The 25,151-nt window shown below is 35.4% G+C and overlaps 2 protein-coding genes across 4 annotated transcripts in view; one reads left to right on the top strand and one right to left on the bottom strand.

The window, feature by feature from the left end:
* LOC138130302 (zinc finger protein 431-like) overlaps window positions 1-25,151 on the top strand; it is a 36,734-nt gene that overhangs the window by 8,207 nt on the left and 3,376 nt on the right. Inside the window, exon 1 of one of the 3 annotated variants that reach the window (XM_069046745.1) lies at window positions 2,141-2,219. The exons of 1 other annotated variant lie outside the window; for it this stretch is intronic. The gene's annotated coding sequence lies outside the window, so the exon portion shown is untranslated. Of the gene's footprint in view, window positions 1-2,140; window positions 2,220-12,227; window positions 13,749-25,151 lie in introns of those variants that run through there. One more of the 3 variants, XM_069046744.1, reaches the window with a different exon arrangement.
* Window positions 17,120-19,883, bottom strand: LOC138130303 (probable cytochrome P450 4d14). The gene is made up of 8 exons (XM_069046746.1): window positions 18,946-19,883; window positions 18,692-18,892; window positions 18,456-18,641; window positions 17,964-18,307; window positions 17,843-17,911; window positions 17,610-17,781; window positions 17,384-17,557; window positions 17,120-17,335 (listed from the first exon to the last, which is right to left on the bottom strand). Exons 1-8 carry the CDS (start codon window positions 19,085-19,087, stop codon window positions 17,175-17,177), a joined length of 1,449 nt encoding a protein of 482 aa, XP_068902847.1. The 5' UTR covers window positions 19,088-19,883; the 3' UTR covers window positions 17,120-17,174.

The raw sequence follows: 25,151 nt of genomic DNA, 5'->3' as shown, positions 1-25,151 counted from the left end.
AGATAGAGCGTATAAAACTTAAATATTTAATATCTCTTTCATCACTTACTTACCTGTTTTTAAAAATTGTTAGAAAATAAAACTACGGCTACTTAATCAGTAGATTCGCGATATAATGCAGATGTAACAGTAGAGCATTTTAGTAGCCCTCGAAAAGCAAAACGACATGTAAATATGATCCAACATGTTGACGAGCAAAGGGAAATACACTACGAATGTAAGAAAACTGCGAAAACTCTAAACAAAAACAAGATAAGAAGTAAACTTAACAGAGATGTATTATTTAATAATGAATAAATATAAGAATCTCTTACGACTAATATATATTTTGGTGTTTTTTTGTAAGTTTCATGGATACTTGTGAGTTTGAATTTACGCACAAATTAAAGTTAAATGGTTCACGAAAATATAGGTAGTTGTTGAAGGCAGACAACTCTTTTCACCTTTGTAGTCCAAACCTGGATTTCCTTTTGTGAAATCTTTACCAACAGCATTGTCAGTGTTTCACATTAGAGTGAAAAATACCTGGCTTTAGACGAATTAGTCATTCTTAATATGTTCAAGTTCTAAAACAATAATACTTGATAGAGTTAACGGTTCAAATACTCTCGAACTATGCAAACTTCAGAGAAACAGATTAGAATAAATGTAGGACGGCGCAATGTGTGGCCGTGATTTTTCCGTTTTTGTTTCCTGTTTTAGTTTATAGTTTTAAGACGGTACACGTTACGTGATTGATACCGATTAGATTTCTTTGTTAAGAAAGCGTTAGGGAGTGGGAAATAAACAGTCGTTCAGACACAAAACTCGATCGCTGTCGATAGTTTGAACCCGATTTTCCCGCAGAAGTTGTTGTGGTGTAAAAATATTCAATAAGGTGAGTGTATCACTGAGTGACCTATTTCTGTTGGTGTTGTGGTGAGTTTACCCATTTTAATAATTGATTTTGATAACGATCATGGCCATAATTAACAATTAGTATTGTGAGTCTTTAAATGTTTTATAATTAATTGGGGGTCGCTGACTGGGATCAGGACTGCCCGTGATCTACAAGTAATTGAGGGTTGCTGACTGAGATCAGGACCGCTCGTGATTAATAATAATAATTAATTGAGAGTCGCTGGCTGAGAGCAGGACTGCTCGTGTTTAATCGTTAATTGAGAGTCGCTGACTGAGATCAGGACTGCTCGTGAGTTATAATTAATTGAGATAATGTTATTTTCACCATTGAGGGTGATCATGTTGTTAATTTAATTAGAGTTGTAATGACAGTTGATGAGATTCCTAACTTTGATATGATTGAGCCCCGACATGTCGAGCTAATTAATTAGACTGTCCACCTTTCCTTTGTTTCCGGCAACTGTACACTAGCAGAGACCGTGGAGCTGCTAGTGGTGTGAAATTGATTGTGATCTATTGGACTGGCAGAGACCGGGGAGCTGCCAGTGGATGTGAGACAGATTGAGTGAGTCGCTGAGTGTTATCAGGGCTGCTCATCTGTGTATCGGGCGGAGCGAGTACTTGTACTCATTGCACACCTTCGTCGCGATGGTGATCACAATTGATTGAGGGTCGCTGAGTGTTATCAGGGCGCCTCGTTTGATTACAGTTGTTTATTGAGATGAGGACTGAGTCCTAGAGGGTTCTGTGTGAACCCTAGTCTTTCCCCTAACCCTGGACAGAGCTCAATTAGTTAATGTTAATTGATAATGACCTAAAGTACTAGAGCTCAATGAATATGTGATAATATTTGACAATCACCAAAGGTAACGGGTGACTATTAAAATTTTCACTTAGGGTTGGCTATGGATCATTCTTTGTTTTCCGTTGCACCTTAGACACTGACAAGTTTGACATTTCAATAAATATTTCTTCTCTTAATTTGGTTATGTTTCAATTGTACTGACTGACACTTGTCGTTCGTTCTTGCGTGTGTCTAAAGTGACAGAAAAAATAAAAACTCGTTCAAAGCCAACTCCAAGTGAAAATTTTAATAGTCACCCGTTATTAAGAGTTGACGTTGCGATGGTACCATATTTAAGGTGTGTGTCATTCATTATTGTAAATATGTGTTGGTTGTGCTCGCACAACACTTTCAGCGAACTGGTTACCTACTCACCACCCCATTTTATTATTTTACAGGAGGTAAGCCTGTGATAGATGTGCAGACCACGATCACCTCGATCCACGACTCAAGCCGCCACGACACCATTGTTAACGTAACGTTCACCCAATTATTTCATCTATTGACAATTACTAAATTACGACATCCTGACACTGCATCAAGTCTGATGTGTTATATTGATTGGTGATTTGATTAGTATCAGTATTATTATTACTTTTGTGTGCTGTCTCTCTCTGCGAGAGTTATCTTTCTCGCACTCGCATCATAGCATTAGCATTTGCCTACATAAAGATGACACGAATGACAGGAGAGTAATAAATAATTGATAGATTGAGAATTTAAACCAATCACAGTCGGGGGACTCGCTAAAGGATAGTGCTAATACCCAGATAATGCGTTGAGAGCGACAGAAATAGATGGTACGTCTTGTTCAACTATGATGGCTGTACACCGTATCCAGTATAGTCCATTCATTTTAAATCTTGGGTAAAGTTGTAAACTCAAAACGCCGTAAATTACGAAAGCGGCAAGTTTTCATTGTGTGGGTACTGTAAAGTAGTAATCCCTCTGTTCACATAAAATTGGTACCACGTCGTACTTTCACCATCTTATCGACGAGCAAAAGAAAGAGACCTTAAAGTATCCGCAAATAAAAAAAAATTAAAACACATTTTGCGATCAGTGACCAAAACAATGTTAAGAGATTGTTGATTTTGTATTGGGAAATTTTGTATTTGAGAAATAAGATTACTAAATAAAGAAATAAGAGTAATTAATAAAGTATCCATTACATGTATACTTTAAAGTAAATTAATAAATAAAATAATAAAATACTTACATAAACAAATAGAAAATTAATCGTCATCTGAATCAAATTCACTAGATGATTCACCAGTATTGGCAACAAATATTCCAGCACATTAAGAATAATTTGTTCAGGCTGATAAGTCAAATGACCCAAACCACCTGACATATTGAGTAAAATTAACGCACTGAATTCACTTTACACAACACAAGTTATTTCTTGAACGGTACAACTAAGACTGTAATTGTTTAGTGGCTTAGGGCCGGCCGGTCCTATATTTTTAAAATTCTGGAAAACCCCATTATTATATACTTTCTGTCTATGCTTGGGATGTCTTATTATTACCTGCACCCGTCGTATAGATAAGGTAAGCAGAACATATTTATAGTACCTAAAAACAGATGTTTTACCGACGAATGCAAATGTATGTTAAATAATAATGAGCCACCCAGAACACTCGATATTTGTCTCAAGAAAATCCGCGGATAAATTTAACTACAAGAACGCAATGCCCTCAGAAATTTAATGTTTGGGATGGTATTTTTAATAATCAAATTATTGGGCGATTTTAGTAGTAAATTTAAACACAAACATATTTCGACATTTAGATAAATGTGAATAAAAATGTTTCTAATAACTTGACCATTTAACAAATGTTAAATTTAATCAATTTCTTAATGAAGTAGGTACCTGAAATCACGCAAAAACTATTTTTCATGTTAAATTCCTATGGTCAGGTTTGGTAGTTGACACTCGGTATTGAACACAGTTTTAGATTCACTGAGTTTCGGACAAGTGTCAAAGCAGGCAAGTTTTATTACTAAACCCAAGATTTAAAATGAATGGACTATACTAATAAATCCATGCACAATACACATGCGCAAACAAAAAACTTGTGAACGATTGAGAGTAATTGAGACAGTAATATGTTACATCTTTTTCTGTTGCTTACCAACGTTTCGGTGATGTTTCCACTAACTATTATCCCTACTTCCGGTATTTTTTAAAGAGTAAATACACCCTGGACTCGTTTGACCATAGACAAATAAACCCTAAACGCAATATGTATTTACATATTACACCTTCTGTCACATTATTTTTTTTTTTAATCTTCAAAAAGTATTGTTATTGAGTTTGGGATTGCTTTCCATAGTAAGTAGAGTAAGGCCGGTTTGAGATATGACATTTGGTGGGGGAAATCTGCGCGGAAAAAATATTCCAGTGGCGTGACAAAAGCAGTCACAGCAGAGAATAGCGGTCACAATTACAATCAGCTGATTGTTAATTTGTTGAACACCCCTATTTTGCGAATGATGGACTCGTCCGACTATTTTCCATCTATGCACACCCCCACCAAATGTCATATCTCAGCGCGGCCTTACTCTACACCTGATTTTTTTCGAAGAAAACATTTCCAATAATGCCATTTTATTTATTTATTTTCGCGGTTACTGTTAAATGCATTCTAACATGTGGCATATCGTTGGATTCAGAAAAATAATCTCTTTCGAAATCGGAATGAAAAAATATACCAAGCTATGTATTTGAAAAAACAAAGTTGACTATCATCTGACCCCAATTTACACACGAACAAGTTGAATACAATGTTTTTTTGTTCGACGAGCCCCTTAAAGGCTTCAAATCGCTTAAAATCTTTAAAATTAGCTTGACGCTTGATTTTGACATGTTGTGACATTTATCAAAATCCGTTCACACAGGAGAAAATTCTCAAATTCTGACAGTGTCGAATAAAATAGTTATTTGTATCCCTAGGCCAGAAATGGCACGTTTACGAGTGCGAGTAAGTTTGCGGGCCGAGGCTTGCAAATGCGAGTACTCGCAAAACCGTTTCTGGACGTGTGATACACAATAGTTATTTGGATTACTAGTCCAGAAAATGATATTTTGCGAGTGTGAGTGGTATTGCGTAGCCAAGGCGCCTAGCCGCGGCGGGCAACACGAGCACTCGCAAAACATTTTCTGGACGTGTAATCCACAAAATTTTTAGGATCCGAATTAAAATTTTGTCGTTGAACTTGCGTATTTGCAATTTGCAATTAAAATGTGAGAACAATTACGGAGGTCGCTGTTTTAAGGAAGCAACTTTTCTCTAAATCCATTTTTACACCGACAAATTAAAAAAAAACCTTTAAAAATACATATACCGAATCTACATTTTTGCGTTGAACTTGGTTATTTGTAATTAAAATGTAGCAACAATTACAGAAATCGCTGTTTTGAGAATGTAAGTGGGTTTTTACATCGGCAAATTTTAAAAATCAAAGTAAAAACAATCCTAATCAGAATTTTGTTTTACACAATAGCTATTTATGCACCAATGGCGTTACAACGATGATTACGCCCGGAGAACGATGAATCCAGCTCGAGGGCTTTAGCCCGAGAGATGGATATCGTTCGATGGGCGTAATCATTCGGTGACGCCGTGGTGCATACAAGATTTTATTTTTCACTATACGTGTTCTTAAAAAAAAAAAAATTGGCATCTTTGCAATTATGAATTGATGAGGGCGTTATGAATTCATTACGCCCGCTTATTCTTATTACGCCCTGTTTTATTCCCCGGTTGTTATGGACATGTTTACGTATTTCGTATCCTAGGAGTTATCATGCAATTATACTAAAGTGAAAAATAAATACTATTGAAGCGCACAACTTTTCCACGGACGCAACATTCCTGGCACAACAAAGATTTTGCGTTTTTGATAATAACGCAATTAATTGTTATTGTTTGTAGTACTCAATGTATTTTCCTGCAGCCGCGCCACGAGGACATTTCTACTGGTTTGCGAATAAATTTCGCTTTAAAAAAAATGGGAAATTATAAACAAAAAATAGATATAAATACATAAAAATACAGTATTATCAATGTCATAAACTAAAACTCTTTTAGAGTTTGTTGTTTTCAACCTTTTACGTTAATAACCTAATTTGTTTACTCTTGTCATGTTTTTGTCTTTTAACTTGCATATTGGCTTTCAAAAATTGTGATTTGTAGCTTAATATCGGGTGGACAACATATCATAGTGATGATTTAATTACACTCAGTGCAATTAACTCAAAATTCAAAAACTGACTGCGTGTTTGATAGAGAAAAGTTTAATTTTTGAATGTCAGTTATCACTACAGTAAAAAGTGGCTTACAGAAATTTTGTTGAAGTGACAGAAAAGTACTGCTCGAAATTTAAATTTACGTTGACGCAATACAATCGTTCCTACTAGCGCCACTGCGAACGCTGGTGTCGCTTAGACCGTTGATCCCGCCTACCTACACAGCCCATATTCTATATTAATTAATTCAACTATGTCAAATTTTGTTGGCATTTAAGAATCAATGCTGCCTGCTCATTCTCTAGCGAATTTTTAACCAAGGTCACTTTTGTAAGTACTAGGCCGGAAATTTAACGTTCCGGCGGATTTTGAATCATGCAAAACCGTCGATAACGGCCGGCGGCATGGAAAAAATTTTGTGACAAGTTCTGCGGATATTTGTTAAATAAAAGTTAAAGCACCTGTTTTAATAATTGGTATTAGGGACATTTTTTGTGTTGGCTCCGTCTTGGAAGGCAGGTCCTGTATGTCTATAGTAACTTTTTTTTTTCAACAACATTTTTTTAAAACAATGGCCCTGTTATTTATAAATTTAAATGAAAACCACAATTAAAACCTGAAAGTTTCAGTTTATTTGTGTAAATAACGCAGCTTAATTATGTTACAAGGCGAAGAAAATGATAGCGGCTGTACACCACCCGATGTGGCAAAAGCTGCAAATTCAGCAGCCTTGAACTTATTGCCTTTAATGTCAATGAAAATTTATGAAAAGGCATATAGTCCTAGGGCTGAAAACCGGCCCTAGGGCTGAAAAGTGCTATTTTACGCCCGCTAACAGCGTCTTAAAATTCATTTTCACGCCCGCTCGTGCAAAAAAGAATTTTTCAAAACTATTATTTTTTTCGAGTAAGATTTTCTTCTTTCCCATTAACATTCTGTTCTTTAAGCTATGTTTATTGTTAAGCTGTGTTTATTGAAGCGTGAAGTTCAAGTAACGACATACGATTTCGGATTCATGAATGACGTCCATTAAAAATTCAAAATTTACAAGAGGATAAGACAAGACTTGTATATTTTGCAATTATTTTGAGTAATTTTTTTGTATTGACATGAAATGAAATTTTTCAGGTTATAAAATCAAAATGCCAAATTTGGAATATAGCGAGAGTATCCCGAAAAGCTACGGAAAGATTCACAATTGCAAGAAATGTTCCTACGTGACCAAAGCACCTTTCTGCATGGTGAATCACGCGAAACGTCATCGGCCGCCACTCGAATCATATAGATGCGAAAGAAACGATTTGGAAAAGTACTACTGCAAGGACTGCAATTTTGAAACCGATCTTGTTGTAATTTTAAAGCAACATCTCAGGAAATATCATAGAAAGGACACTGATTGTGTGCAAGATCAACCAAAAAATGACACTGTAGTGAAAAGCTACATTTGTCAAAAGTGTTCGTTTGAAACATATTTTGTTTTACTGTGGATCAAACACTTGGGAAGTTCATGTTTTGATACAGAAGATCCAATCCACTGGTATAATTGTGATAAATGCGAATTTAAAACGAAACGAAATAACTACCTAAAACAGCATATGAAAAAGCATCTTTCAGCAGATGCTGTTCAGTGTTATAATTGTGATAAATGCGAATTTAAAACGAAATGGAACACTACCCTAAAACGACATAAGAAAATTCATCTCTCAGCAGATGCCATCCAGTGGTATAATTGTGATATGTGCGAATTTAAAACGAAACAAAACGGAAACCTAAAACAGCATAAGCAAAATCATCTCTCAGCAGATGCTGTTCAGTGGAATAATTGTGATAAATGCGAATTTAAAACGAAACAGAAGGCCACCCTAAACCGACATAAGAAAATTCATCTTGCAGCAGATGCTATCCAGTGGTATAGCTGTGATAAGTGCGAATTTAAAACGAAACGAAACGGCTACTTAAAAGAGCATAAGAAAAATCATCTGTCAGCAGATGCTGTTCAATGGTATAGCTGTGATAAGTGCGAATTTAAAACGAAACGAAACGGCAACCTAAAACAACATAAGAAAAATCATCTCTCAGCAGATGCTGTTCAGTGGAATAATTGTGATAAATGCGAATTTAAAACGAAACGGAACACCACCCTAAAACGACATAAGAAAATTCATCTGTCAGCAGATGCTGTCCAGTGGTATACCTGTGATAAATGCGAATACAAAACGAAATATCACGCCAACCTAAAACAGCATAACAAGAATCATCTGTCCGCAGATGCAGTTCAGTGGTATAGCTGTGATAAATGCGAATTCAAAACGAAATTCAACAGCCAACTTAAACAACATAAGGCAATTCATCTCTCCGCAGATGCCATTCAGTGGTATAATTGTGATAAGTGCGAATTTAAAACGAAACGAAACCGCTACCTAAAACGGCATAAGAAAAATCATCTGTCAGCAGATGCTGTTCAGTGGTATAGCTGTGATAAGTGCGAATTTAAAACGAAACGAAACGGCTACCTAAAACAACATAAGAAAAAGCATGTCAGCAGATGCTGCAAAATGGTATAGCTGTGATAAGTGCGAATTTAAGACGATACGGAACCATCACTTAAATCGACATAAAATAATTCATCTCTCAGTAGATGCTGTTCAGTGGTACAGCTGTGATAAATGCGAATTTGAGACCAAGAGAAATGACAACCTGAAACAACATAAGAAAAGTCATCTGTCAGCAGATACTGTTAAATGGCGACATAAACGTCTGGTTTGTCAAAAACTACCTAAAACATTGCTGAACCAAGACGCAAACAAGAACTGTTCGTAGTACAGTTGATTGAAAAAAAAAACGGGAACTGTCAGAATAAAATTGACACATTTTTACAATTCTTTCATAATGTGGAACCTTCTTACGAGAAATAGGTTAGAATTCCATGACATTTAAAAAAATTATTTCATAGGTTGTCAAGTAGACAATTAATTGACAAATCGACAAAACCAAATTTGCATTAGGAAAATTTTCAATTCGCGTTTTTTTTTGCAACCAACTATACCGTGAGATCGAAAAAAAAAATAGAGTATGCTGTGACCAAAAATTTCAATTGACAATTCGTTAAGATTTCAATTATCAATTAATAATGACAATTACTATTGTAATGACATTTGAATTACATTTTTACGTGCTGCCAACTGAAGCGTATTAATCACGGCTTTCTCGATTTTTTTTATTTTCGATCGCATGGTATTTCCAAACAAGGTACAGAAATACATAATTTAAAGTCATAACCTGAATATCCAACATAAATCTAACAAGGAAGCAAAATTATTTTAATGTTTCAGTTGTGAATATTTATAAATAAGGGAGAAAAGATTATCCAAAACAATACGTGTTGTTCTATTTAATTTTTGTTAGCAGGGTTGGTGTAGAAAAACAGACTTAGACGTCAGCAAAGGAATTGCACATCAACCCTGGAGTTTGATTATTGATTATTTCCTGTTTCTTTCTTTTTTGTTTTGTATAGATTAATGGCTAGTAATAGTATATTAAGTATTGAAAACGTTAAGGACATTGTACCGATCGAAGACAATTGTTTATTGTTATTGTCTGAGATTATTACAAAGCATCCATATCTAGAATAAGCAATGCGGTAAGTGTTCACATCATGTTACCATAATGTCGATTTTTGTATTGCGTTTCTATCGCAATCTGCAAACAGTTAACGCCATTGCAGTTTTTTTGTGAAAGTATTATTAATTTCAGTCGTGTTGAAAAAGAAGCAGTAAAATAAGTGATTCCGAAAACGGAGTAGATATTGTAGAAGAAACTTGGAATGTAGGGTGCGTTCGGCTCTGATTTCTGAGAAATCCAGAGAACGCTAGGACTAGGAGTCACTCGTTTCGTCGAAGTTTAGCTACATTGTTAGCTAATAAAGATGAAGACCTTTTTGGACTTTAAAAACAAGGAGGCTGGAAGTCTTCAAGTAAAGCTTAAGGCTACATTGAAGATTGTGTCGAAAACAAGATTCAGTTTGCAAGAAAAATTCTTCATGACGTCACACTATAATACGTTTCCAGAAAGTGCCAACATCTTGTCTTCAACAATTATTGTAACAATTAGTTAATTTTGAATAAATTTACTTACCGTTCTAAAACACTAATAGTATGTTAAAGAACGAGATTTATAAGGGTTGATTTGGCGCACGAGTCCCAAGTGTAGGGAATTTTGTATTAATTGGTAATTCAAGTTAACGGATGCAACTACATCTGCAGCATATGTTAAAAAGTAGAGTTTGAACATTAATATTGGAAGTTTTTTGGTGTAAATGACAATAAAACACTGAAATATTGATCAAAATTTTCTTGGAGATCTATTAAACTACGAGTGCTTTAAGAGATAGCCATAAACGACTCCAAATTGAATACAATAATAGACCTATTAGAGACGCAGATTCTAAAAAATTACTTCCCGTCGAGTTTATCGTTAGCAACGAGTAAACACAACTTACCCAAATAGAGTACAATCGCGCAAAAATAAAGCTGTGACATACTTTGCAGGCAAACAGCTACTTGGCGAACACAATAACGTGCGCCAAGATAGTACTTATCTCGCATCAGTAATATAGTATATTAAAACATGAGTTTTATAAAACTTAATACATATTAAGACACGAGTCAGATTTGCAGCACGACTGCCGTAGGCAGAATGATGAGTGCTCTTAAGTTTTATAAAACGGGTTTTTTTATGCTATTTTTTCTAATGGGCATATTAAAGACATGTTTAAAAAATAAAACCAATTTAGGGAATTTTGTAACAGTTGGTGACACTTTTATTTTAAGGTTGACATTTAAAGTAAAATCACAGAATAAATACAAAAAATAATATTGTCAGTTTGAAAAATGACATTTGATATTTCATTCAATGTATGTTACGTTACCAACTAAAAGAAAGCAACGCATTCAAAATAAGTGCGTCAACAGCTTTGTTAAAACAGCAAATTAGAAAAAAGAAATTAAAGCATCCAAGGAAAAAAAAATTGTAATCAAGTGAACCAGCGCAAGCAGGCAACTTGAATGTCTGATCGTTTTGTAGTACGAGGGTACTCCCATAAGTACCTGGCCTAGGGTACTTATGGTGGTTTTTGTTTGAAAAGAATTACTATGGTACATACAATCGCGGCCATCCAAAAGTGAACGATAGCTTGCGAAAATTTTCGTATTTTTCGTTAAATTAAATTAGGCTGTATTCATTGGCGTTCGTGCAACAGGCGTTACTATTTTAATAATAAAAAGTTGTAATAAATAATTTTTAATAGAAATCAGGCTGAGAAGTAATTAATGCATTATTAAAGTGAAAGTACTGTAGTTTCAATTTGGTTGTAGGTCGTAAAATTTTATGGTACTTTAAGTTAAAGATCTTGCGGGGCTTATAAATCCTAGTTTACCACTAGCAGGTAATATTTTAAGCAGGGTTGTATTGTACATTTGGTATATTTGCATTGTACGGCAAACGGCACGCGCCGCTTCCCAACCTTTTCAAACCCAACCATTGTGCCCGTTAATCGCTCATAATATCCAATAAAATTTTACGACCTACAACCAAATTGAAACTACAGTAAACTTTAATAAAGAAACCTTTCCAACACCTATTCGTATTGGCCTCGCAAGCCCGTTTTTTGCCAACGCCTGTTTATATTGAAGATGCAAGTCTTACTGCAATGTAATTCTCTCGCCACAGCAGTCAACGACCAATTTTCTTCTAGCTTCCCAATAGCCCTAGCTGTCTGAATCGGAGTGAGTGGCATTTAAAAAAAAATGATTTCAATAATTTTTTTAACGCTAGTGTAAAACTTTGACATTTTAGGACGCCTATGATTTAAAGTAAAAATCAAACTATAAAAAAACGGTTCACTTTTGGATGCCCGCGATAGTACAATTCTCGTTTTATTCGCATTTTAAACTGGCCCAGTCATGCCAAAAAAAGTCCAATTTACACACGAACTCGTTAAAGAAACTACTCTTCGCGTGGTATTCAAGAATGGAAAACATTTGTAGTGTGCGACAACAACCGTTCAAGATATGTCGTAAGCGACATGAACTAATCGAGATTGAAGAATACACCCCCAGGAGCTTGATAATGATGACATCTTCATCTTGATATACAGTCAGGGCCAAAAATAACGCAACAATTCGATAAATCATAAACTGTTGAGTTTTGAAAAAAGAACAAAAACAGGTCAATTTTTAATTTCAATTTCACGTTTATTGACATAACATTTTTTTATACAGGATGTTCCTTGTCAAAGTAATGACGTCATCATCTATTTTTTTAAATAGCAATTTATATTTATTCGTCATCATTTTGATAGGTCTTTTAACTGTCAACATGACAGTATACAATTTTTAAACCCTTACATTTAAAAAAACTTGAGAAAAAAATTGTTGAAAATTTAAAAAAAGTGTTGCATATTATTTTTTTTATTAATGATTAATTTACTAAAGGGGGAGATTCACGAAACTTTGCAAATTTGCAAATCGTTAACGAAACGGCAAATACAATGCTTCAACAATGTCAGTTCCTATGGTTTTGAATTTGCAATGTCTTATCGAGCCTTACCGAGTTTCGTGAATGACCCCCTAACTATGTAGTTAGTACCGAAAGGCATTACTATTAGGTCAGTATCATTTGAAGGTTTTCAACAATAATCAAACACGAACAAAAAATTACTTCAGAAAAATCATGTTTGTCATATTTTATTCCCTGTTGATTAATAAATTTGTTCGAGTCCAAATGATACTGACCTGATAGCAATGCCTTTCGGTACTACTTTCTTAATAAGTACATAACTACTTATAACGGAAAACAAATCGCGAGAAGAAAAGGGACTGCAGATAGGCATCGACGCAATGCTCCCGCTTATGCGTTACAACGAAGGGAAAAAACTGCACAAAAAACCCCTTGTCGGAGCCGACGAAGAAATGGGGGAAACGCTCGAGAGAATAAATATACCTAGACGAAACTATAAAAATTTAATTAATACTAATAATTTGTTTCGAAGAAGCTACGCGTATCTGTGGAGGTCTGAAACAAAAAACATCGGGCAAAACATCGCGAGGGACAGGAAGTGGTAATTGCACTTCAGTCCTGTCGGAAGAGCAGACACTTCGGACGTTTGTGCCGGAGTGGCATGTTCGCGACATAATCGACGGCATCGCGTACAAAAGCGTTTAGGTGTTCAGCCGCATTCTCAAAAAATTTCCTTGCAACATCGTACAGGAACTCCCTGATGGTTGGAAGATTTGCTTCCCGATGGAGTTGTGAATTCCTGACGTACCAGGGTGTATCGAAAGCTGCCCGAAGAAATTTATTCTGCACGACTTGCAGTTTTTGGAGGTGCGTGTTGGACACGTTCCCCCATACCGCAGAGCCGTACATCATGGCGGGTCTGACAATCTGTCGGTAGATTGTGACTTTGTTCTTGGTGGACAACTACAACTAGTTGTAGGGGCCATAGAAAGAAGAACTTGAAACGGTGTGATTGCGTGTGAAAATTGTGCGTGTTTTAGTATTTACAAAATGTCAGTTATTAACAGTAAGATAGATTCAGTTCTGTTTAAGTGCGAATGAATAACTGCAACTATAGAAAGACGAGATTTTTAAGGTTGTGATGTCTATATTGAGAGTAGTGTGACCCATAGTTATTTACTTCGCATTGGAGGCGTTCAAGTGTTCAAGTCTAGGCTTCCAATTCAGCTTCAAGTAAATACACTCATTTTTAACTTATTTTTATTTTATTATATCGGGTGTGTCAAAAAGGACGGACAGGTGTTTTAGTAGCATAGCATAGCATAACATATACCCCGATTTTGTATAAAAAATTGGTCTACAGCTTTCAATTAAAGAAAAAATGGCAGCAACGCAATAGGTATAGTAAATAATTCGTTTTAATAAACAAATGTCAAAATGTTGTCAAGTTGATAGACTTGCCAAAATGTCAAACCTAGTTATTTCATAAATCAATCTTGGTATCTCTGAGTGTCAGCCAAATTTCATCTATTTGACATGCGCAGGACTTGTTTAAATATAAAAGCATAAAATTCAAAATTGGCGATGAATTTAAAGTTGAAGAATGGCTTCACGTAAAAGGGGCACAGGTCAGTCGCTTCTTCAACGTGAAAAGATGGCAGTAGTTCGATACTGCAAAGAATTAGAGACGGAAAAACCATGAATGTCGATGAAAGAAATTTGCGAGAAAGCTGCTCATCTTTTTGATATAACCTATTTCCTAGTTTTTTCATTTTTCTAATATTAAACTAGTTTTTGTCTTTCAATCCACATTTTATTTAACCGTTCACATTTCCCGATTTATTGGATTTCAAGTAAATATTCCGTACAAACCTTCATTTCTTCTTGCTAAGTTTGAAGACGCAACTCACTTTTCAGAATCATTAAACATCACGAAACATTGCTTTTGATGTGCAAGGTCTTAACAGATATCATTTTTCTGTAGGTACTTTCGTACCGGTCGCTGGATATGACATAAAAATTAAAATTTGTTACACAGTCTAGGACTGGTTTACAAATCTATGAGGGGCATGATGACCAACTCAATAGACCGGGACCAATGGCTTAACGTGACTTCCGAATCACGAGACAGAATATAGCCTTCTTTTTTTTTTTTCATTTTTTAATTTCGCCCTGGGTCGGAATCGAACCCGCGACCCTCGCGTCCCTGAGCCGAAACGGACTCCCTTAGGCTATATTCTGCCTGTGATTTGTGTAATTGCGATAGAAAAACGTCAAAGTGCAACATATACATAACCTCAATAAATATCTAGTGTAAAAACCATTATACATCTGGTCCATAAATACAATATTCTGGGGAATCTGGGGTGGTACAGTCCGGTCTTTTAAGAATTTTTGAGATTGACAATTGTTTATTAAAACCACGACCTGCTAGATAGTCAGAGTGCCTATAGCGGCCTGGGCGTAGACCGAAAAATCCTATGTTCTCATGATTCTGACGTTTAGGGTTGATTTCAGGGGTTGCTGTTAGCAACTAACTGTCATGCTATCACATCGTCATGTGCATCGTGACAATTTTGACATGCAGTCCACACACATGTATCTGCATGATGCATGCAGTCATGCATAGTTGTCCAGTAATAAATGATAGGTACATTACTTTAATTGTAATTACAGTTTGGATATTCTAAATAGCAAAAGCAAAATGTTGCGCACTGGTTCGGTTGTGCGGGAGGGACAAAGTTTCGGCGCCGCGTTTTTTGCAAATATCTCGGTCAGTGGCGAGTGCAAATTCATAGAATAATAATTTGCCCAAAATGATATTATATTCAAAACTGTACAAAACGTAAAATATCCTTTCCACTCATTTCCACCAAGAATGGCACGGATTAATTAAGCAGATATAGGTAATTGTTTTGTTGTGGGCCCATCTTTATCTGAAATGACCCGCTTAGGAAATAATGTAGGTACTGCAAATCCAAGAATGAGATTATAATTTTAATATTAATCTAGAAATAGGAATTTGTTGTTGCTGCATTTACCGCAATATCGGTTCTAATATGATAAAAAAGCCAGTTCATAAACACTAACAGCAAAATGCTAAAAACCAGAAACACCACACAGAACTAGCATCAACAAAATTAATAAAATTGTTGTTATTAAAGCTACTTTTAAACTGCGACACTCTTTGAGTCTTTGACACTGCATTTTGACAACTTCACTGAATTCATAACATTTGTTTATGAGGTTATGATTTTTTAGTGACATTCCCCCCTAAAGTGGCGCCGTGGAGATCACAGGCACTAAAGCTTCGCCCAGGCAGATGTATAGTGAAATATGTCAATCATCAAGACGGCGGTGATTAAAACGAATGGACTTTAACTAAAAACTATCGTCTGTAGTTGTTATGGTTACATTTTTTTTTCTCTCAATTGTTGCTCAAAACGCCTAATAACATTCACACTGGAATGTCTTCCGCTAGCAAAACACATGGTGTATGTCTCTGCAGCTAAAGTCCATTCAAAAATCAAAAAACCAACACCTGTTGCTTTAGGTTGGTAAAATTTAGAAAAACTCGAGGTAGTTATTTTTTCATACTATGTTGGTAACTATAAATTATGACATTTATTTGATTCAAAATACGAAGAAACGGATTTCGAACGTATTCGTGGAAGGAATTTTTGGATATCTGTTGATGGCACCTTTGAGAGTTGACACATCAGTAACAAGATCATTTAGTTTTACAGGTAGTTTAGTTGTGACTTCCAAAAGCTCTTGCCTGTCTTGCGCGTTAACGAAAGGCCGAAACCAAAAAAAAAATTTTCTTCATGTTCCATGATTAGGTATCCTAAATTGAGTAACTTCTTTGGTGTCCGTCCTTTTTGACACACCCGATATAACATTTTGTTTTATTTAAATCTTAAGCTTAACAATGTTTGAGGTTTTACAATAAATGTGCTTCTATAACTTCTATAACTCTGTCATTTCACTCACAGCACTCTAAGGCCCACATTATTTTTTAAATTTCAAATGATAAAAAAAATAGTTTGTTAACAAATAAAGAAAAGTGTTGTATCACTTTTCTTGAACATGTTATTTTTACATGTACTTGATAAAAATTGCGGTGCACTCGATAAATTTTTAAACTTATTAAGTATTCGCCGGTGTAATAAAATAATTTTTTGTTCGACACTGTCAGAATTTGAGAATTTTCTCCTGTGTGAACGGATTTTGATAAATTTGACAACTTGTCAAAACGAAACGTCAAGCTAATTTTAAAGATTTTAAGCGATTTAGAGCCTTTAAGGGGCTCGTCGAACAAAAAAACGTTGTATTCAACTCGTTCTTGTGTAAATTGGCGTTTTTTTGGCACTCGTTTCTGGCACTCGTGGGCCTTTAAAACGCCCGTTTCACTCGCGTTTTAAACTGGCCCACTCATGCCAAAAAAAGGCCAATTTACACACGAACTCGTTAAATAAACTACTATTATTTTTATCAAGTATCTGTCGTTATCATAAATATTACGAGTATAATTTATTGGCTCACAACTATGTAATTAAAAATGTTTACCCTCTCTTCTGTTTAAAACACATCACCGATGAAAGTTGATGTCGCAAATATTTATTTTTCAACTAGGAAAAAGAATAACAATCATAAATTTTAAATTCTCTTCTTGAGCCCTACTTTGATCCCATTCGCCGACTTAAGAACAGTTTCCACAGATAAGATCAGTTCGTGTCGGGGCACGGCGGGTGTTAGTTCAAAATGGCGGATCACTTTCGAAATGAAACTTTTCATTTCCAACATGGCGAATTTTTGTCCTAAAAATATTCTTCCAATTGTCAAAACTAACTTTGCCATGGACTCACCGATACAATTTCTCGGTCCAGCACTGAAAGGAATGTAGGCAAAAGGTAAAAAACCATTTAAGTTGTTGAATCTGTCCGGGTCGAATTTTTCCGGTTCGGGAAAATATTCCGGGTTCCTGTGCAGGCCGTAAATGTACAATGCGACGTTTGTGCGTTTGGGGATCACTTGACCTTCTGTGTCAAGCAAAATAAGATGATGAGTGAGTGTTGTGAGTGACTGTCTCACCGAATAAGAAGTCTTCTTGTGTGTATCTTCCAATCATGGGAACAGAAGGGTACAGTCGTAGAGTTTCTTTTATCACCAATTCCAAGTACTTCATATTCTGTAACTCTTGGTAGGCTATGATGGGATCTTTTTCATCTCCAAACAATTCTCTTTGTTCTTCTAAGACCGTTTTCTGAATCACAAAAATATACAGACGATATATCTGTTTAGTTGTGTTTAATCTGCATCTCTACCTGTATCTTGGGGTGATTGGCTAAAGCGTACAGTGCAAAACAAATGGCGGAAGCGGTAGTGTCGTGACCCTAAAATGAAATATTTTAACTAAACTGAAACAGATTTATCAAATACGAGTACCTCAAACATAAACGTATCGACTTCTTCCCGGATTTCTTCGTCACTCAGCAGGCTTTGGTCTTTGGAAAATTTCAACAATAAATCCAGAAAGACCGATTTTTTGTCATCACTTTTACTGTTTTTCGTCTGCTTTTTGGAAGTAATAACACTCGTGGTAAATTCGTGCAAAATATGCAACACTTTTTTTTGAATGTAGTAATCTTTCGTCATCCAGTATGTAACACGGAACAGTTTTATAGGCGACAAACACCTGTCGATCACAATTCGACACATTTCCTTAACACTGTGGACGTATTCGTTGTTCTCACCTTTTTGCGCATTAATTTTTGTACCCATCGCGGTTTCTGTGTAAATTATTCAATTAGGTATTGTCACATAACTAACTGTTTTTCGTTTTGACAGTCTTCGTGTCGAATGAGTTAAGCTAAGATGACGCTTTCCGAAATGTAAGCTTATTTGACATTATCATGGACTGCACGAACAGAAACTTACCACAGATAGTGTCGAGGGTGCACAGTGTAACCAGTGGGTGCAAATCGATACTAGGCGACTCTTCACATTTTCTTAAATTGTCAATCAAAACGTTACCGACTGACTGGAAAACTTGGACGAATTGCTTCAGAATTTCGAAGTGAAAAGCGGGTGTCAAGATTTTCCTGTGTTGTTTCCAGTACGCTCCTACAATTTGCAACATTTTAGTTTGGAAAAATCTCGAATCGATTTCGTACCATCGCTGAGCAACAATCCGTTTCCCAACCATGGGCTTATGAAAGTATAATTTAGAGATTTCCTCAGGTTTTGATTACTGCTCAAGATAAATTCAATGAGTTTGTAATCAGTTGTTAAAAGTGACGTCAGAATGAACCCAAGTCTTAGCCTCACAGTGCTTCCATACACAGTGGTGAACTTTGTAAACGTGTCCAATAGGTCTGACAGATAAATTTAGAGTCAATAATGAATTAGTAAATTAATGTTTTTTTACTTGTGGTAGAGCTGACTTCTAAGGCGTGTCCAAAAAGAAACTTGGCTGGTGGTTCTGGAAACTGTTCCAAATCGTTTTTCTTATGCTTTTTCAGCAAAAAATAAAAAGTAATCAGAGCAACCACGATTAAAAATAAAAACATGATCGCAGCTTATTTGTTAGATGTCTAATACTCACTAATCAATAACAAACATCATTATAAATACTTGAACCTTGAATCTTATCGTATTCATTGTTTCGAAATACTCTAAAATCGTTTTACTCGTAAAAATGAAGACAGAAAATGCTAAGACTGATACTTCCATAATTTAAGTTTTTTTCGTCTTATTACCTTTAAAATAATATTGTATTGTTAGAAACTGTTCAATAAAAGTTAAAAATAGATTGCACTCATGTTAATACCCTACATTAAATATTAAAACAGCTATTTTTTCTTGTGTCGGTGTTTGAGACCAATGTTAGTTTGCGGATTTCATCATGTTATGTTAGCTGTTGAAGGTTAATAAAGACAAAAATTGAAATAAAAAAAACAACATCTTATAAAGTCCATTCAAAAATCAAAAAACCACCACCTGTTGCTTTAGGTTGGTAAAATTTAAAAAACCCTAGGTAGTTATTTTTTCTTGCAATGTTTGTGACTACAAATTATGACATTTGATTCAAAATAAAATTCAATTGCTTGGAATTTCGTTCAAATTGTTTTATTATTGCTTAGTACGATTCAGTTATTTATTAATTTTTATTATTTTTGCTTAAACATGCCCAGAAAAACAAGACACTTAATAAATAGTTAACCTCAAAATTACAATTCTCACCTAATTTTACACTAGACAGCGTTGCCAATAGTAATTACCGAGGAAAATGCGACGTTGGTGGTTTTTGATTTTTAAATGGATTATAGTTATTTTTTGTTCGACACTGTCAGAATTTGAGAAACGTCAAGCTAATTTTAAAGATTTTAAGCGATTTGGAGCCTTTAAGGGGCTCGTCGAACAAAAAAACGTTGTATTCAACTCGTTCGTTGGCAAATTGGCACGAGTGCCAAAAAAGGCCCAATTTACACACAAACTCGTCAAATAAACTACTATTATGCAACAATCCGCCGAGTAAAAAAAGATACTTTACTAACGAATTGCCCGTAAGTTTAAATATCAATTTTTTCGACACTTTCAAAATTTGAAAATTTTCTCCTATGTTAACCAGTTGATTTATAAAACGCTCGTTTTACTCGCGTTTTAAAATGGCCCATTCATGCCAAAAAAATCCCAATGTACATACGAACTCGTTAAAAAAATTACTAATTACACTAGTCTACAAATTTTGACTTTAAAAAAGTATTCTTCGCGTAAAGTACTTTTTTTTATTAATCTTCATATGCTGAATACAAAATTTATAATATATTCTTAAAATTAGTTTCCGTTTTCTAGAAAAAAAAATTACAAGATTTTTGCAAAAATTAACAGAAATCATACTGTTCTTCTATACATTATTCTGTATATATTGTATTCTGCTTCTGTAACATCTCGACAAACAGTCCAGCAATAATACTCGTCTACAGTGGAAAAATATTCGGAATAATTTTAACTAATTTTTGTTTGTCTACCCAAGCTGAATACGAGTTGATAAGTAAAAGTCATTTATTAGTTTAACTTTTCACGATACCTGATATCTTCCAAATTTAACGATCCTAACCTTCTTGAACTTGATAATATTGATATTTACTTAGTTAGTTGACATCAAATGTCGAAAATATTGTGTTTTAGTGCTCTGTTCTGTATTACTAAGTGATAAGAGTGTTAAAAGAGACATTTTGCTATAAAATATAATTATTTTTTTTTACTTTTAACACTTTTATCACTTAGTAATACAGAACAGAGCACTAAAACACAATATTTTCAAAATTTGATGCCAACTAACTAGTAAATATCATTATTATCAAGCTCAAGGAAGTTAGGATCGTTAAATTTGGAAGATATCATTGATATCAGGTATCGTGAAAACTTAAACTAATAAATGACTTTTACTTATCAACTCATATTCAGCATGGATAGACAAGCAACAATTAGTTAAAATTATTCAGAATATTTTTTCACTGTAGACCAGTGTTATGAATGAAAAATTTTATAATTGCGTTAAAAAATGACACGCTACGGCACTTTTTTAACGGAAAATGCGTGCAAAAATGAACCGCTATGGCACTTCTTTTAACGTTTCTTGACCGATTCAAAAATCACATATTTTATGAATGCAAACGAATGAAAAAAAAGAGTGTGTGCTTAAGACAGCACGACAGAAGTGAAAACTTCTATGACGCTCGTTATTGATTTTAAGTAATATGTACCTATTCTATAAATTATATTATTATGGATGATAGTACTTGGAGGAATAAGGAGCAAGGCATAAATAATTAATATTGTTTAAATCCAATGGTGTTTTTAAATTTAGTTTCATCGGTAGAATTTACATGTTGTTTTGGATTTGGCGTTTCTTCTCTAAAAAAGAGCGCACATTGAATTCCCGAAGACATACTGAATCTGGCCAAATATCAGGGTTGAAAACATCGTTGAATATTTTGGGGGGAACACCTATACTGAAGGCTGAATTATGGCCTTTTGTTGTAAGCTTCTTAATAATAATCTCGTCGTGACAGTCGATGTTTTGGAGATAATCTTTCACGTCATTCTCGGAAACTTCTTGACCTATGATTCGTCCGACGTATAACCATTTGCGGCGCAGTGCCCCTAGAATTGTTGAAGATTTTGGAGCTGATTTTCCGGTACCATAGAGAACTGGGTTTTTCGTTCTTGGTGTCTTGATTATTTCTGTTCAGGGCGTCTCGACGGCGCGACTTTACAGTCTTCCATTTGGGGTCATCGTGGTTGATATATTTGACATCATGAGTTGGAGAGATTGCATCGGGTGATTTGTCACGTTCCAGTAAGGTATGGGTGTAGTCTTCATCTGCATCTTCATTACTCAACACAGGGCGCGTGTATTTGTGGTTTCGGGCGTTTTCAGGTTTTCCGGAAACTTCTCGGGTTAATGTATCGGGTTTATCTTGTTTGAAAAACGAGGAGAAACTGGGAATTGTCGATTTTTTTGTTGTTTCAACCAAAGAAGTTATCACGGCGTCCTCCGCTGATCTTGTACTGGACAAAGTCGTTTTTACTACGGACAATTCACTCTTCAATGACGCTATGGTTGCATTTTGAGTTCGAATCATAAGACTGCTTGATTAGTAGATCTTGGCAATTAAGAAGCGCTGATTTAATCGACATAAGGAAGGAACTTACGTTTGTCCCTACGATCCGGCAGTGATCGCAGAACCAAAGTAATTCGGAGCCCTCCTGCAGAATTTTTTGTTCGGACTTCTTGAGTCAGGAACACTTCGGGTGTACACTAATGTCACAGACACCACTGCACTGAATTGAATCTTCATTGTCGTGTAATATTTGATTACATACGGCGCACGAAAGATCCGCGACACTCCGCGACTGCATCGTATAAAATGCATGCATGCATGCATGCATAAAAGTGCTTGCGAATTATTTCACTCTCTTTCGGAAAGGATTTGTCGTTTTGATTGCTTAACTCTTGTGAGCAACGAGTTGCTATAAAACTAGATGGTTTTAATCCATAAGTGAGAGTGGTTGGGGTCACTACGCCAGAGAATTTGTTGATGTTTAAAATCGTCAGGGTGTAGACGCACGGATCTATACATTTTAGTTAAGTCACCAATTAATACGAATTGATAAGTTCTAAAGTTAACCACAATTGTGAATAGATCGGGCTGTATCACAGGTCCACACATCAGATTACCATTAAGGCTGAACCCATTGGAGCTTTTTAGTGATCCATCAAATGGGTGCAACTGAACTGCGCACAAAATCCATTAGATCCTTAATCCGACACTTGAACTGCCCTCAAGAAATTTTTTCTACCTGGACTGACCTTTACAAACACCTGGACTGCCCTCAGTATCCAAAAGGATTAGAGAGATGGTCAAGTAACCATTGATTAAAATTCCTTTTCCTTCACAAATCAAATTATTTATTTCAATATTTTTACAAAATGTTGTAAATGTTTATTCATATACATAACATAAAAGTAATATATTTATTTACCTATTTACGCTTGCCCGATATCGTTTTCTGACGACTGCCTCGCGGAGGCAGCGCGCAGCTTTCAGTTAGTGTTTTCAAAATTCCGCCTGTCTTGATATGTATGTAAATTATTATTAATGCAACTGAAATTAACTGCGTTATGCGTCAACTGTTTATTTATTGTATAAAAAGTAACAATTAATTGTTTTTTAATTCTCACGAATAAGAGGTTTTTTGTTGTTAGCAAGTACGGATGCCAAATACATGATTAAAATTTCAATTACCGATTCTTTTTTTCGGTATTTTGGAAAGCCGGAACACAGCAAACACCTCCCCGATTGATCATTCTTTTCTTTTTTCTAAATAATTTGAATTTCTTACTTTCATAAAGTCGGTTTTACACGTCGTCAAATACGAAACTGTTTGTTTACAAACTGAAAAACGCCGCGCTCCGCCGCTTGGCGTCGCGTCAATCGATGTTGAGCAAGAGTATTACAAATTCACAATACTACTAAATTTATACGAAAAATACATTTAACAAAATTATAACATGATATTTCATGCCTATCTAACTGTATAATTTTTGATCGGATAAACTGCTGTTTTAACAATATTTCCCGTCGAATATATTTCTTTTCATTTCGCTTAATAGAATCGTAGAAAGTTTTACATATGTGTCGGTTTGCATTTCCAACAATACTTTTAAAAATGAATGTATGTTTGGATATGGGCTTGAATTTTCTCTTTTAAGTTTAGAATGGAAAGATTCACTTGTGTTTGTCGTCCTTAAAATGCTGCAACTGTTTTCCGCCCATATCTCTGGAGAAAATTTAGACTCACTGTCGATGTAATTGTCAACCAAATAATCAGCAAACTGGCCAAGTTTCAATCTCCCAGTTCCGCCGGTGGAAGAAATGTCAGACCGAATAAATGTTTTAGCCAGGTTCTAATAAGAGACTGCTCGTTTTTATATTCTGAAGCTAGTCCCATTTGCTGTATTTTACGCCACCTGTAATAAAAAAATCATCTATCTTCGAATTGACCACGTTCTATTGAGCGTTCTTCGTGAGTTGTTTGTTCGTCTAGTTGTTCTAGAGCGTACTGGACTTCATCGTATTGCTTTCTGAGTGCGATATTTGGATCCTGAGGCTTACGATCGCCTTTGTGGTGTCCAATGTATGGGTGAATGGTGCTCCGGTGAATGTTGAAAGTACTCGTACCACTGCTGCCACTTTACTTGGTACCACGAATTTGGATTTTCGCACACTCGCTTTATTTCTGTTGTGAATGGTGCTTTCAATGACGAACACGTTACACAGCGCGGATGCTTTTTGATAAGAACGGCTGGTTGCACGTTGACTTACGTTTTTCGATCCCGTGCGAAATTGTTGCGTATGCTTTTAACACAATCCGGCTCGAAGGACCAATGTTTGATTCTGTACGATCGATTGTTTGATCTACAGAATGCCTGTTAGTCTAGATGATTTGAGATTCAAACACACAAGTTAGGGCTCCTGTTTATTCTGTGAGAGTTTACAAGCTTCTCCACAGATCACTCACAGTGAGTGATCTGTGAGTTTCTCTAAAAACAAAAAACTACCCTCCAGTCGTGTCTGGTAAGGGTGGGTGGCCCGACCGGTTAGATATAGCTGGAGGCTATGATCCTTACAATACAATAATTATTGTAATAGAATTAAAATCTGATACCTATTTAACGTAACATGTTTGTACAGAGTCTTAAAAACGAACAATGAGTTGTCGTTACCTTATTTATCATCGAGAACCTTATTTCTGACCATGGCCTACTAAATCTGAACTGCGCTGCGCTTATTACGGCCGTAACAAACTAGCTGAATGATTGATTCGGCTAACCTCAAAAAATCTACCCTTAACTAGCGCCATCTCTTTAAAGATATTAAACTACAAATCAAGTAAATTGCCACAATAATTTAAATTTCCTTGAATTTCATCAAGGTTGAAGTACTAACATGGGAAAATAGTGCGTTGCATGTGGAAAAAATAACAACAGTTATTTTCAAATTTCCAGCAACCTCCAAACCAAATTCAAAATTGATAAAATTATTAAAAAAAAACTAAAATATC

This window comes from Tenebrio molitor, chromosome 5 (genome assembly GCF_963966145.1).
Source record: "Tenebrio molitor chromosome 5, icTenMoli1.1, whole genome shotgun sequence".
In the NCBI taxonomy this organism is placed as follows: domain Eukaryota; kingdom Metazoa; phylum Arthropoda; class Insecta; order Coleoptera; family Tenebrionidae; genus Tenebrio; species Tenebrio molitor.
The sequence above is the reverse complement of the archived record's forward strand: the minus strand, read 5'-3'. Positions and strand labels throughout refer to the sequence as shown.

Coding starts and splice junctions, on each gene's coding strand:
- LOC138130303 (XM_069046746.1), bottom strand. CDS start 19,087: ATGTTTTTATTTTTAATCGTGGTTGCTCTGATTACTTTTTATTTTTTG. Junction 18,308..18,455: donor CACCCTCGACACTATCTGTG/GTAAGTTTCTGT, acceptor TAATTTACACAG/AAACCGCGATGGGTACAAAA. Junction 17,336..17,383: donor TGGACCGAGAAATTGTATCG/GTGAGTCCATGG, acceptor GAATATTTTTAG/GACAAAAATTCGCCATGTTG.